This window comes from Lissotriton vulgaris, unplaced genomic scaffold (assembly GCF_964263255.1).
Source record: "Lissotriton vulgaris unplaced genomic scaffold, aLisVul1.2 SCAFFOLD_5314, whole genome shotgun sequence".
NCBI classification, from domain to species: domain Eukaryota; kingdom Metazoa; phylum Chordata; class Amphibia; order Caudata; family Salamandridae; genus Lissotriton; species Lissotriton vulgaris.
Genome location: NW_028253096.1, coordinates 69,464 through 85,020, shown reverse-complemented (window position 1 = coordinate 85,020; position 15,557 = coordinate 69,464). Strand labels below are relative to the sequence as shown.

General features: G+C 44.8%; 1 protein-coding gene across 1 annotated transcript in view; it reads left to right on the top strand.

Annotated features, from left to right (window-relative positions):
• LOC147661166 (uncharacterized) overlaps positions 1-14,417 on the top strand; it is a 37,459-nt gene extending 23,042 nt beyond the window's left edge. Inside the window, exon 4 of the mRNA XM_086951269.1 lies at positions 11,233-14,417. Coding sequence (XP_086807395.1) covers positions 11,233-12,047 — 815 coding nt within the window. The 3' untranslated portion in view covers positions 12,048-14,417. The remainder of the gene's footprint in view (positions 1-11,232) is intronic.
• The last annotated feature ends 1,140 nt before the right edge of the window (positions 14,418-15,557 follow it).

The following is a 15,557-nucleotide window of genomic DNA, read 5'->3' as shown; positions in this document are numbered from 1 at the left end:
GCCCTGTTCCCTCTTTCTGCTCCCCTCTTGCCTCTTTCTGAACCTCTGTTCCTTCTTTCTGCACTTCTTGTGTTTCTTTCTCTAACTCGTTCTTTTTTCTGTATCCCACTTTCTCCACCCCTGTTCCCCCTTTTTTCATCTGTTGCTTTTTTCTGCACTGCGCTTGCCTCTTTCTCCGCCCCTCATCTGTCTTTCTACACCCCTTGTGCCTCTTTCTGAACCCCTCTTCCCTCTTTCTGCACCCCTCTTGCCTCTTTCAGCACCTCTGTTCCTTCTTTCTGCACTTCTTTTTTCTTTTTATAGCTCTCTTGCCTCTTTCCGCAGCCCCTTGCCTCTTTTTTCACCCTTCTTCCCTCTTTCTGCACCACTGTTGCCTCTTTCTACACCTCTGTTCCTTCTTTATGCACTTCTTTTGTTTCTTACTGTACATTTCGTGCTTCTTTCTGTACTTCTCTCGCCTCTTTTTGTACTCCAATGCGAAGTGCAAGATGTCAAGTTTAAAGGTCTGCGTGCTCTTGCGACTGAGTTATATGTCTTCTCGTATATGTATTCTCACATGTGGTATACATCTGAATATGGTAGCTCAAACAGTGGGTAGCTTCTTCTATAGGTGGTTAAATGTTCTCAGTTCCGCTCTGTCATTCAGTTGCACATGCAGAAATGTCTTATGTATATAGGCGTTATAGAGCCCCTCAAATATACTATTGAATACCCATGTGCCCTGTATTATGAGCAGAAAGAAAAACATACACTTTTTTGTATACCCATTTACAGAGTACGCTGTTTGAAACACAGGTATTCAAACATTTCTATGTTTGTTTTTATGTAACATGTCACTTGGTAAAAGCAGAGACACGTATGCATACCTTCGCAAACTTGGTCAGACTTACAACAGTGATATGCTTCGGAATGCTGTTTTATATTTGGTAGGTAGGCCTCACATTCTGAGCAGTCGATTACTAGTGAACCTTCAAGAGAAAAGTGAGGTTTAAGACATCTTTGGAGAAGTGTTAGTGATTAGGCTACTTTGTAGGAGTCGGTTATAAGGTACAGTGAAAGTAGGCCTCTTTCTGCACCTCTGTTGCTTCTTTCTGCACTGTTATTCCTCTTTCTGGGCGTCTGTTGCCTCTTTCTGCACTTTCTTGCTTTTTTCTGCGTCTTTCTTCCTCTTTCTGCACATGCCATATGTAGGCATATTTAGAAATTAGCATTTAAAAAAACTTTTGAAATTCACTGAAAAAAACATAGGTTTCAGGAACGTTATAGTTAGGAATTAGCAGTTAAAAAACCTTTGAAATTCACTGAAAAACCATATGTTTAAGGGGCCCCAGCAAGGCACTCTTTATGACCTCCCATATTCCATCACTCATGACCTGGCCAATTACATCACTGATGACATCATCCAATGACTGTGAGTGTTTTCAAACGTTTACGAGTGTTAAATATGTATACCGAGGCGTATTGGTGAATTAGTGAGTGTATGAGTATCTGATTGGATGAGTCAGTGGGTGCGTGACTAACTGTATAAGTGAGTGATTCAATGAATGTATGGATGAATGACTGGTTGTGTGAATGTTTGTATCTGTCTGTCAGTTGGTGTCTAAGTGACTGCGGGTATGTGAGTGGGTACGTGGGATTTTGCATGGGTCAATGATTGGTTGTCTGAGTACCTCTATGGGTTGAGTGTCTCTGTGGGTGGGTGAGGGTGTGTGACTGCTTATATGCATGAGTGACTGGGTGAGTCAGTGGCTGTATGGGTTAGTGAGTGTGTGTGTGTGTGTGTGTGCGTGGGTGTGTGTGTGTGTGAGGGGATGTATGGGTGAGTGAGTAAGTATGGCTGTTGGTGAGCAAGTGCATGTGTCAGTGGTATATGGGTGAGTAACTGGGTATGTGAAAGGCAGTGTAGTTGAGTAATGGGGTATGTGAGTGGCTGTATTGATGAGTGAATATGAAAGTGGCTAGATGGGTGAGTGTGTGCTTGTGTCAGGTGAGTGAATACATGTTAGTATCTGTATGAGTAAGTGAGCGAGTATGTGTGTAACTGCATGGATGAGTAAGCAGCTGTGTTCTTGACTGTATAGGTGAGTGTGTAGGTGTGTGAGTAGCTCTATGGGTGACTGACACAGTGGCTGAACCAGTGTATGAGTGAATATGTCAATGGATGTATTAGTGAGTGAGTGGGTATATGAGTGACTTTATGGGTGAGTGAGTAGATATGGGTGAGTGAGTAGATGTGTGTGTTGATCTATGAATCATGGAGCTGGTGTGTAAGTACTTGTGTGAGAGTGTCAATGGGTATGAGAATGCTAGTGTGGAAGTTGAAGTGGGTGTATGAAAGGTTATTTGGGGTGTGAGTGGGTGTGTTAGAGATTCTGTGGATGATGTCATCAGTGATGTCACTGATCATTTCATGAGTTATGTAGTATGTGAGTTCATAAGCAGAGCATTACAGGGGTGCAAGTTATAGTTAGCTCACTAACTATAACATCTGAATTTCTCTGGTTTTGTATGAGTGAAACGTCAGCCTAACTGTAAGTGAGTGGGTGTTAGTGGGTGTGTGAGTGACTGTATGGGTCTGTGAGTGGTTGTGGTTAGGTTTGTGAGTGCGTGAGTGGCTATATGGGTCTGACTGGGTGTGTGAGTGACTGTATGAGTTTGTACATAGCTGTGTCAGTGTGTGCATTTCTGACCTATATTTTGCCTCTTGCTGCTCATTTCAGACCTTTATTCTGCTTCTTTCTGCTTGTTTCTGACCTTTATTTTGCCTCTTTCTGCCCGTTTCTGACCTTTATGCTGCTTCTTTCTGCTCTTTTCAGACCTTTATTCTGCCTCTTTCTGCCCTTTATTTTGTAATTCTCCTCGTTTCTGATCTTCATTTAGCCTCTTTCTGCTAGTTTCTGACCTCTATTTTGTCTCTTTCTGCTATTTTCCTTTATTTGGGCTCTTTTTATTCTTTTTTGCTGACCTTTATTTTGCCTCTCTTTGCTCGCTGCTGACTTCTATTCTGGCTCTTGCTGCTTGTTTTTAATTTCTATTAGGCCTCTTTCTGCTTGTTGCTGACCTTTATTCTGCCTCTTTCTCCTAGTTTCTAACTTTTATTCTGCCTATTTCTGCTCATTTCTGTCCGTTATTCTGCCTCTTGCTGCTCATTTCTGCCCCTTATTCTGCTTCTTTCTGCTCGTTGCTGACCTTTATTTTTTAGGTCGAGCCTAAACAACGCTTGCGCTGTAGGCGATTTGTTATATCTACTTTGTGGGGTATGACTCCTCCTTTGCTTACCTTTGGCTTATCTGTGTGTCCTCTAAAAATGGGACTGTGTTACTGGCTGATGGGTGCTTTATGTCCCAGCTTTCCATTACTGGCTGATGGGTGCCTCATGTCCCACCTTTCCATAGAAGTTAACTCCCATGGAGTATTGCTGAGGGAGCATGAAGCAGCGTGCACGCAGTCCCGTGCAGCTGTGTGCACGTAGTCCCGAGCCGGGGCATGCACTCACGTCCGAGCAGCAGTGCACACGCAGTCCCGAGCAGCAGTGCACACGCAGTCCCGAGCAACGACGCGCACGGAGTCCCGAGCAGCGGCACGCATGGAGTCCCGAGCAGCGGCACGCATGGAGTCCCGAGCAGCAGTGCACACGCAGTCCCGAGCAGCGGCGCACGGAGCCCCGAGCAGCAGTTCACACGCAGTCCCGAGCAGCAGCGCGCACGGAGTCCCGAGCAGCGGCACGCATGGAGTCCCGAGCAGCTGTGCGCACACAGTCCCGAGCAGCTGTGCGCGCACAGTCCTGAGCAGCGGCGCGCGCACAGTCCCTACCTGCATTGCAGCTGATAAGTGTTTGTTAGGCTTTGTGGTGGCTGCCTCTTGCTAGAAATTGCTGGGAAATCCACCCGAAAAGATATTCCATTACTTGAGAAGAAAACAGCCGCAATGCTGAACCTGGAGGGACTTCGAGCTTGACCCGATAACGTGGACTAGCAGTACAAGAGCCTGCAGCCTGCACTGAAAGTACGGCCATCTGTGATAAACACTGGTGCGCGGTCAAAAAAAACACGGGTCCGTTTGTGCTCCAGCGCGAGCACCGCAGCAGGATAGGAACTGCCTGGTTTCATTAGTTCTAGTACAACGCAGGACAGAAATATTTTAATGGGGGGTCATTGGAGGGGCAAATCAAGCATGTATCTCAATCTTTCTTTATTTAAAGAAACCGTAACAGGTAAAGTAATCATTCTATTTGTAAAATGGGTAGTAACGACTGTTATAGGATACTAGCAGGAACGTAATGATGAAAAAATACTAAGGGAAATTATATTTTACCGTGATTTGAATAACTTACAATTTAGAGAGAGGGAAATTTAATTTATGGGAGGAATGAGCGCAAGTTTAGAGTGTAGCAGCAGCCAGAGCTGCCCTCTTTGGAGTTGGGGAACCAGGTTTGAGTCCCGGCGTCGGCTCAGATTTCTGTGATTATAGGGCGAATCATTCACTCTCCCAGTGCCTAAAACAATTAAATTGATACTTTTATAGCGCACTACTCACCCGCAAGGGTCTCAAGGCGCTTGTACGAATACCGCTGTGGAACCCATCCTGGCTTTCCCTGTGGAACCCATCCTGGCTTTCCCTGTGAGGCGTCCACTCCTAGGCACCCCCAAGGTGGAGGCCAGGCATCCTTAGCATTGTGGGGGCCATTGTGGAGATTAAGCAAGCTATTGCCCAGAGTTGCAGAGTGGGACTCCTTGATTGGAATAGGCACCGAGGCGAGAATTATCAGGTCCGTGGAATTTTGGGCCCAAGACCCACCGAGGCAGGGAATTGAACCCTGGTCCCGGGCCAGACCGCTGCATCAGGGTCTGCCACTCTAACCATTGAGCCACACTTCTCCACGTTCATTAAAAATGAATGTTTAATGAAGCTGGTGCTTGTGCATTCTAGTTGAGTTTGCGCTATATAAATCTGCAAAAATTCAATAACAAAAAAAGCAGGGCTAGTTCCCCACGCCTATCCTGATGACCATGCTCATAGCCTGGTCTCAAACGGAGGCCCGTACCAAGCTCATTCGCTCTCAAGGTTTGATTCCAAAATAGCACAGTTGGTCACTCCTGCCTCTAGTAGAGGCACCTGGTGAACTCTCAAACACATTTTCCAATCAGAGCGTGCTGTCTGCATCTGGTTGTGTTATGATAATTGAGACAGCTTGTGTATTATGGGCAACACACCCAATAAAACTGCCCATACAAGCGCAGTCTTCTCTGAGATGTCCCACGCGTGTTGTTTTCCATCAAGAACAAAGGCGGGATTCCACCAGATTTTCTCTTCCTGGCACATGCGTGTTGATTTTTGTAAACGTGAAGGCCTAGTACACCGTTGATGGTAGTAAAGAAAGGCGCATTATAAACCACTACTTTTGTACAATGTATCCAATTCCTGAGAACTGAAGCTTTCTGTTCAGCCTGGTTAGCTGTATGAACACATCCCTTCCATCAGAGAGGAGGCGGTCACATCCGTTCCCTATCGCATTGACCTGTAAGGCTCCATGACGCACCTTGTCTCAGACAGGACTGAATTGTTCATGAGATGGCACATGAACCAGAGATCAACAGCTTAGTCTGTTTTTAGATGACAAAAGACTCCCAACTTTAACAATAACTCATCTGGCAAACAGCAAGCACAGCCACTGCACGTGGGAGCGCGCAAATCAACCCTTACCAGGTAAAGGCTTCCATTTACCCAAGAGTCATCCAAAAACAGGAGATAAATAAGAACAGTGTTTATATCACAATACACTGTCATGCACTTCTCCTTCATTCACTCTCTGGAATCTCCACAATGGTGATTGATTGATGGTATTACAGCAAAAGCAATATTGCGTTTAGAGAAAGGAAATGAAAATGCCATTTGGGACAGAAGACTGTGGCACAGTGATGTCATATGAAGCAGTTTAAAAATAATTTTGTATTTTAAAAGGATACTCCTGACAGGACAAGTTAAAGAAAACAATCCCCCTTTAAATCAGTCTAGAACCTGAATGTATCATGGAGCTGCACTTTTATTAATAAGTTATAATTGACTGTATGGTTTGCAGCCAATTATAACTCATTCTTTTAAACCATGTGAAGAGGGAGGAGAGGAAAGTCAATTTTAGGTCTCACCTGTGACCGCGAATGTGCTGTTGCTTGCAAGACAATGTTTTAGCTTACAGTGGGCTTGGAGCCCGCCCATTGATTACCATTGGTTGGCTTCATTGCCACTGTTTGCTTTTGATTTGTTAAGAGTTTGTGCTCTTCTTATATTTGACCCTGAACCTGGAGCATGGCCAAAGTACTTGAATCTTTCCACTCCTACCATTGTGGGAGGTCTTTTTTTAGGTCTCGCTGCGATGCAGGGGCGGAGAAGGGGAGGGGGTTGTCCTTGGACACAGCTCCTAGAGGCCTCTCTGCCTGCTCTGGGTCACCCCGGCCCCCCTGCACCCCCACTGAAGCCTCGCGGGTCGGCGCTATCCTCCCCTGCATAGCTCCTCGTTGAGAATTCCAGATCCTTCCATCCCCAGGCGCTACACTCCGTAAACACGGGACCGGGGTGTTAGATTCACCGAAGACCCCCTGGCGCGCTCCTGTCACGCCCCCCCATAATACCAGGGTGCGGGGTGGGGCCGCACACGTAAACTCATACATGCCGCCCACTCAAGGCGCCCGACCCTTGCTGTCTGGGCCCCGCCCACGCGCAGTGTATAGCGGGGGAGGTTGAGAACTACAGGTTCCAGCATCCTTCACGCTTTGGGCTCCGAAGCCAGGAGTGGCCGAGACGTGACGTCCAGGGAGCAGCAAAGTAGGGGCCCCGGGCCTGAGACAGCTGGGGCTCCTGACTGCAGCCATCTCAGGTGAGACAGCCCCGGAAGGCTGCCCAGGTTCACAGGTGAGCCCGCCCGCTCTGCATAGGATTCCCCCCTCCATACTCACCGCCAGAGGGAGCCTCCACTCACAACCCCTGCTTTAATGTCAGGAGCATTGAGCGGAGACTGCAAGTCCCAGAATGCACTGCTTAATCTGAACCAGGAGTGGGGGGAAAGTTGTAACTTGGCCTCTCTTAACCCCAGGGCAAATGTCCTAAAGGTGGGGGCTCACAAAGGGGGGCAGAAGGCGCATGACATCACCGGGAGGAGGTCCAACACCTTGTAACCCCCACGCTTTTATGTACACTTCTTTTATTTTGATGCGCACACCTGATTTATTGTCCATGTATAACGTGTAGGTGCGATGTAAAGCGCTGACGCCCTGCACTGGGATGATAGTGCCACGAGGCACCCAAGGCAGGTTGTCAGAGCGCTTTACTTCGCACATACTCAAATAAAGTAAACACCACTCTTTTCTTATATTTCTTTCATAGCGCTTGAGCAATGTAGTGCCTTTGTGTAAATGCTGGGGACAAACACACCCCCGACCCTCATAACCCCTTCCCTGCCAGGTTTCCCCCTCTCCAATTCTGCGCGGAACAGGGACTGCGGGTGTCATCAGGAATGGTAGGGGCTAAGTGGGCTGCTGCAGTGCTGGCCGCGGATTGGTTGCGGTCATGTACCATGACTAGCCATGCGACACGGCCCAGTTTACACCAGAGTGGCAGGATGTACACTGCTGAATACGGACGCACGCCCAGGGTTCAAATCTTTGGTTGGCTGTGGGAGCACAACTGATCTTGGGCAAAATGTCGTGCCTTATTTTAAATACCAGCAAGGGCAAATTTGCCTTTTCAATATTTATATTAAACAATATGCTGAGTCCAGGGATGCCTATGTACAACTAAGGCATAGTCCACTACAATTGGAGTAAAAAGGCGCTTAATCTTGAGCATGTCTGGGCGCTGTGGCCCGATTCAGTGTGAGAATACAACATCCGTGACTCCTGGTAGTAGTATGCTTCTTATTATGGTTACATTGCAGTTGCTATATACCTATAACCAAACCACCCACGTTGTCGCCACGGTGTAGTGATACCCGTCTGAAAATGCAGCTGTCGCAGTTATTTTGCAATGCAATAGGTCTCGCAGTTGTTAGAGTTGGAGCCATTGCCATTGTAAATGGCAATGCCTTTTATTTATGTGTTAGTTTATAAAACGTAAATAAAAGGCATTGGCAATTACAATTCCAATGGCTCAAACTCTTAACAACTGCGAGACCTATTGCATTGCAAATGCTTGTTCATTTTGTCGGTGTTGCTCCTCCAAACGCTCTCCCTCCATCTTGCCCCATCGCTGCCCTCCATTCCTGCCTGCAATATAAAATAAAAAGAAAGTATGATGCGGCTTGCCCAAGCCACATCGCAGCTCTTTTTTGAAAAACTTTTTGTACCTGTTTTCCCTCCCCCCACAGGCCCTCTCTCCACCTTACCTCAGGATCTGCACTCACTCCCAGCCAGCTAATAAAGAAAAGCATTATGTCGCGCCCAGCAATGTCTGCGTCATAGTACTTTTATTTATTTTTCCCTTCAGGCATTATGCACTGCAGCTGTGTTCCTGTACAACTTGACTAAACAAGCATTTGCAATGCAATAGGTCTTGCATGTATGCGAGTTTGAGCTATTGACATTGCAAATGTCAATACCTTTTATTTATTTTTTTGAAACATAAATACAAGGCATTGTCATTTACAATGCCAATAGCTTTAACTTGCGTAAATGTGAGACCTATTGCATTGCAAATGTATGTCTTCTTTCCCCTCTTCCCTTGAGACTGTGGGTGATCCTCAAGGCCTCCACGGTCCCAGCCGACTCCAGACTCCCGACTCCTCCAAGAGCCAGCATTGATACCGCAAACAGGGAGATGCTTGAATTAGCAGCTCTCTGCATGGGGAGCAATATTTTCATCTCTTTCATCTGCGTGCAGGGAAGCAGTTGAAAACTCCACTTTCCGCAAGCCAGAGCCATTTTACAAAAATGGAGAAGGGGCAGGGTATGCATTATTAGGAATTATTAGTTGGAGGATGAAGTCCCCTTGAATGCTGAGGGTCCTTGGAGGCCAACAAGCCCTCATGTTACCTCCATTAAGTCCCACAGAGCGAGATTGATGAGAGGTCTTCGGAGGCCAAGTCCCTTTCTCCACCTTTCTTCAAACGCACCTTCTTGCGTACTGCTGGTTGGGAGATTAAGTCCCCTTGAATGCTGGGGCCAAAAAGCCCTCCTGTTACTTCCGGTAAGTCCAAAACAGCTGGATTGCTGAGAGTACTTACAAGGCCAAACACCCCTTCTCCACCACTCTCTAAAAGCACCTCCTGGTGCACTGCTGCTTGGAGGATGAAGTACTTTGGCTGCTGAGGGTCCTTGGGGGCCACCAACCCCTCCTGTTACCTCCAGAGAGTCTCAAAGAGCGGGATTGCTGAGAGGTTGTCAGAGCCAACACCCCCTTTCTCCATAGCTCTGCAAACGCGCCTCCTGGTGCTCTGCTGGTTGGGATAGGAAGTCCTCTTGGATGCTGAGGGTTCTTCGAAGCCAGGAGCCTCATCTGATACCTCCAGTAAGTCCTAGACAACAGGATTAATGAGAACTGGTTGAAGGTCCCGCCCCCTTTCCCCAACATGACTGCTAGTTAAAAAACATAAAAATTCACTGTAAAAAACAAACGTTACAGGCACCTTATAGTTGGGAATTAGCACTTAAAATCCCTAAGAAATTCACTGAAAAAAACCAGGGACGTTATAGTTAGGAAATGGAATTTAAAAAACGTAAAAATTCACTGAGAAAAACAAGTTATAGGAACGTTATAGTAAGGTTCAGGTTTCACTCGTACAAAACCAGTGAAATTGAGCAGTTATAGTTATAGCTGAGATAACTATAACTTTTCAATTTACTTCACTGATGACATCACTGAAGATATCATCTACAGAATCACTGACGGACCCACTCATACCCGTATCGAACCTTTCCTACACTCAATCCCACACAGCCATTCACAGACGACCTATACCGGCACTTACACTCACATCCACACACACACACTCACTGATTCATAGATCTACAGACAAATCCACTCACTGACCCATATAGCCACTCATACACCCACCCTCTCACTCACTAATACAGCCATTAACATATCTACTTATACACCCTTATAGCCACTCTCACACTGAGTCAGTCACCCATAGAGCTACTCACATACCTAGGCACTCACACATGTGGTCAGTCACACAGCCGCTTACCCATACAGATACACATACTTACTCATACAGATACTAAAACACGCTCATTCACCTAAACAGTCAATGACACAAGCCTGTAGTTCAAGCTCCTTGATATTAATTGTTGTAGCATAGGGGGCTAATTAAAATATCTTTACATAAGGCCAAGAGAATAACATGGTACCCCCCTCCAGATATTAAGTTTGAGAGTGCATCTGGGTGAGCTTAAGATGCAAACACAATTTATATGACCAACTATCCAGCCCGCAATGTTCATTTTTGTTTAGAGGATCAATTTATCATGAGCGACATCCAAGTTATATCATGGATAACAGCAGGGATGTCAGTGTGAACCTTGAAAACTCAATGTTGTTCTCGCAGCTTTAGTATGTAGTGTATTGTGGGTCAATCCTGTAATTTCTATAAAACACTCCTCTTAATGCCATTTGGAGTATGCTGTTTAGAAATGTAATGATTGGTAATTATTGTTGCTTTTCGTTGGTATCTAATTGTGCTGTGAAGTTCATTAATCCTTATCACTACCGATCTTGTGTTCACACCTACATAGAACCTTTTACACAGACATTGAATAAAGTATATGCAGTTGTTTGTATTAAAATTCATATGGCCCCGTAATTTCCTAAGTCATTCGCTATGGTCGTTTCTGTCGGGTGACAAACGTTACTATTGTCACAGGGGTAAAGCCCCCTCATTTTGGGAAAGCCCAATAACATTGTACATGACTGAGTTGGAGTAGACTTCAGCCTGTTTTTAGAATGTTCCGCTTCTTACTGATGATGTTTTTATGTCATTGGATCTTAGAGATTTTACTTATTGGTTAACTTAAACCTAAGGTGAGTGGTTCTTGTGAATCACTTGATTTTCCAGCTCCTCCTGCAGGACTAAATCACCGTACTCTGTTAGGGAGGACTAGCCACCATTTGTGTCTCGAAGGAAAGTGTGACACTTCTTCTTAGAATTTAAAAAACTCTCCACCTTTCTATATTTTGACAATGCTGTTTTTCAAGAAATACTTTTCACGTGTAATTATCTGTTTTCTTTCTATTCTGCAGCAAAACAATCACATCTAGAAAGTCTGAATGGGACAGAGAGCCTTAGAGAGTCCGGAGGCAAGATGAATTTTACTGAAAAGATCTACTTAGGAAAATGCTGCAGAATGCAAATGAGGGAAAGACACTTTGCTTGCAAAGTGTGTGAAAAAAGATTTATCAATAAGGCACTTCTTGTGAGTCACAAAAAAACACATGAATTACATGCCAGCCTCAGGCCATATCCCTGCAAAAAGTGTAAAAAGTGTTTTACTCAAAAGGCACATTTTTTACAGCATCTAAGAACACACATTGGAGAGAGGCCTTATCAGTGCACTGTGTGTGAAAAGAGCTTCAACCAAAAGAGATTTCTTCATCAGCATCAACGCATACACACAGGAGAAAAGCCTTATAGCTGCACTGTGTGTTCCAAGTGCTTTACTCATAAGGGAACCCTTGTACGGCATCAAATTGTACACACAGGAGAGAGGCCTTATCACTGCACTGTGTGTGAGAAGAGCTTCAATCAAAACTCAAGTCTCCTACAGCACCAAAAAATACACACCGGAGAGAAGCCTTATAGCTGCGCTGTGTGTTCAAAGTGCTTTTCACATAAGGGATCCCTTGCACGGCATCAAAGCATACACACAGGAGAGCGACCTCATCACTGCACTGTGTGTTCCAAGTGCTTCTATGATAAGGGAAGCCTCGTACGACATCAAAGTGTACACTCAGGAGAGAAGCCTTACTGCTGCACTGAGTGTGAAAAGAGCTTTCCTCGAAAGCCAGCTCTTCTACTGCATCAAAGAACACACACAGAAGAGCGGCTTTACCATTGAGCGAAATGTAAGTAGAGATTTACTCAAAGGCTCTTTTTTATCACCAAAGATTACACACAGAAGAGAGGCCGTATCACTGCACTGGCTGCGAGAAGAGCTTTACTTGAAAGGCACATCTTGAATGGCAGCAAAAAATACACACTAACGAGTGCCTTATCACTGCACAGTCTATGCCAAGAACTTCACTCAAAAGGAAATTTTGTACAACACCAAGTAATGCAAACAAGATAGATCTATTTTCACTATAACAATCTTTTTTCCTGTTCACCTCAATCACTGCAACTCTGTATTTTGTCCTGTTGACCTGATAATTCACTGTTATTCTATATTTTGAAACGATTGCCCCTTATACCAAAATAACTCTAGGTTTTATACTGTAGATCCTGTAGAGCACAGTTTTGCTGGAATGTTGTTACTTAGCGAGGGCTCATAGTGACAAATGCATAATAGCTTGTTCAGTTGTTGGATAAATATTCAAAGTCGCACATTTTTTTCTATGTACCACAGCAGGTTGCATGCTCCACTCATCTTCCGCTGTTCTACAAGCAGGTAGTTTGGAGCTTTCATTTATTTAAGGCAATTCCTTAAATATCAGAAATGGCTGTATAGTCCAGAAACATATTTCACACTCTCAGGAGATTCCTTTCTTTTCCTGCAGCACTCTCTCCCTGCTGTTCCTTTCCTAACCCTCCCCGCCCCTTTCCTGGCTCTGTTGCTACTCTACTGCTGCAGTCGGAGGTGCCGGGAGGTGGGCTGTGTTGAGCATCTCCCACTCCTGAGGACTGCGACTTGTCCTGATCAATAACAACCGTACGTATTGAACCCTCATGAGTGGCACAAAACTCTTGAGAGGATGTGGTGAAGGTCTTACCATGGTTTAACAAGACCTTGCTGTGGCTTGGTTAGTGGCAGCAGCTTTTGCTCAGAGGGTCACTCAAATGCAACACAGGAACCCAGTCCGATCATGAATCTCTCATTTCTCCGGTACAGAGATGCAGGTTTTCCAAGTCCCCCTGTACAACCTCCAGTTGTGGCTCCTGATAAATCTGTATTAGTGCCTCAGGAAGTCCAGCTGTCTGCTCTGAAGAGATTTATTGGAGACACAAAAGCCCACACCTGCTTAACCTAGGTGCAGTTGCAACCTGTGAGTTTCCCAGTCTGGGGCAGCAGGTGTAATCTCTTGTTTGGGAGGAGACACTGCTTTATGGACAGTGCTGTTAGTGAGAGAGGATAAACCCCTCATGTGAACTGGAATAACTCTAGATCTGAATTTGAGAAGACTGTGGATCGATGATCAACCATGTTGTCAGCCAACAGCGTACCGCTAGGCTTACAACAAGGAAATCAAGACTATTCAGCATATCTCACCTAATTCAGTTGGCTGGAGGCAGAGACCGTGTGAATGGAAGAATACAGGGCAGATATTTTATTTTATCAGGGTCTTGAGGAAGTACTGAAAGATGTCTTCCAGATTGTGCCATAGCTAACCAAATTCACAAATCTTATAAATCTCATTTTATGGTTAGGCCAGAGGCCTCATAAGAGAAAAGGAGACTGAAGAACGTTTTAGAGGAATTCAGGGTACAGAGAAAGAGATCTCGCTTGTAAGAGAGAGCAGCTCTGAACCCATCGAAATCTGAAGCTTTCAAGTTACTTTTTCTATAGAAGAAAAATATGCAAATAGTTGAAATACTCAGTGCCTACATTGTGGTCGGAAACAATAGTTTGTAAAAGAGTGTCTGTTAACCCAAAAGGTGAAATCATTGGAAGTGAAAGAAAGACAGTCGTCATAGGAAATCTAAGCACCTTGCTGCAGGATGACGGGCCCCCTCTGGGAAGTCCCTTCTCTTTGTCCAGGTATAGCACAGGACATCGAGACACACTCGTTTATCTCTCGATGCTTCGGTCCCCTGTCCTGATTTGTAATATGACAGATTCAGGGGCTACTGGTCATTTCTTTGATTTACAGACATTGAAGCATCCGTCCATAGCAGCAGTGACCGAAGAAACTTCGAACCAATAAATGCTGTTGATGGTATGGAAATTCCTTCAGGATCGGAGGCTGCACATACTGTCACAGAGAACCTTTAGTACAAGGCTTAAGGTGAAAAACACAATCCGTGCACCCGCTCCAATGTCACTGCTTCCCCTCAGTGTGGGGTTATTTTAGGAATTCTACTGCTAATCACTCCCAACCCTAGTATAGATTGGCAGTCCAGAACAACAACCCATTGTAAATTGGCAATCTAGAACAACAACCCTAGTATGGATTGAAAGTATAGAACAACAACCCTGGTATAGATAGGCATTCTAGGACAACAACCCATTGTAAATTGCAAATCTAGAACAACAATCCTAGCTTAGATTGGCAGTCTAAAACAACAACCTTAGTATAGATTGGCAGTCTAGAACAACAATCCTAGCATAGATTGGCAGTCTAAAACAACAACCTTAGTATAGATTGGCAGTCTAGAACAACAACCTTAGTATAGTTTGGCAGTCTAGAACAACAGCCCTGGTATAGATTGGCAATCTAGAACCGTTTCTTTTCATCTAGACTTTTCTGTAAACCCTCTGTTGTATGCTTTGGTGCAGTCATGCTGTGTCCACTCAAAGACCTTGTATCTATGCGCAGCTTTCAGATATATTTGATGAAGAAATGGATGAGCTGTTTCCGGTCCACCAACAGCCTGACCGTCAGGTAGACCCATTCTTAGAAGTGTTATTCCAAACGATCGGGTCTGTGCATTGACTGACACTGGCCACGAACACCTCCAGCCTACTTAAATCAATACTTGGTCACTGGGTTTATTAGGCCCACTGGATCTCCTGCACCTTTGTGCTGTTGTCTTTGTTTACAAGTGGTTTCCAGGACTCCATTGTCCTGCAAGGGACAACAGATGCCACGTGTTGATTGAGAGAGAGCCTGAACAAGGCAGGAAGGCCCCGGATATCTGATAAGCGAACCTTCCTCTCTGTGTGCTTACCTTTCCTTCTTTCTTTTAACACTCACATACATCTCAAGCCACTACAGGACGAGAATACTGTGTTCTAAGCAATATTTTTTTTGACCAGCCTGCTGTGCTACCAATTATGTATATAGGCAGTGGACCTTCTTTGTTATGAGGGTCTCTTGGTTCCTTGTATCAAAAGGTCCTCCTAGCATCGTATGTTTAGTAATAAAAACTCTTTGTCACTTGGAGATTCTAATTGTACGATGGGGCTTTTAATGCACATAGAATAATGTGCATTAAACTCCTGCCTTTGATTCGTTATATGCGAGATCAGATTACCAACACTAAGATTTGTACTAAACTTGATATAAGTGGGATGTATTCACTGGTCAGGAGAGATGGGAGACCAATGTACTGCAGAGTTTAAATGTGTTACTTTTGTTTGAATACCGCATATTGCTGTTTTCGTTATGTAATGCCCTGCAGGTTTTCGATTATTGTTTTAATTATGTTATTACTTGACTTCTGTGGACACTTTAACATTGTCTAAATTGAT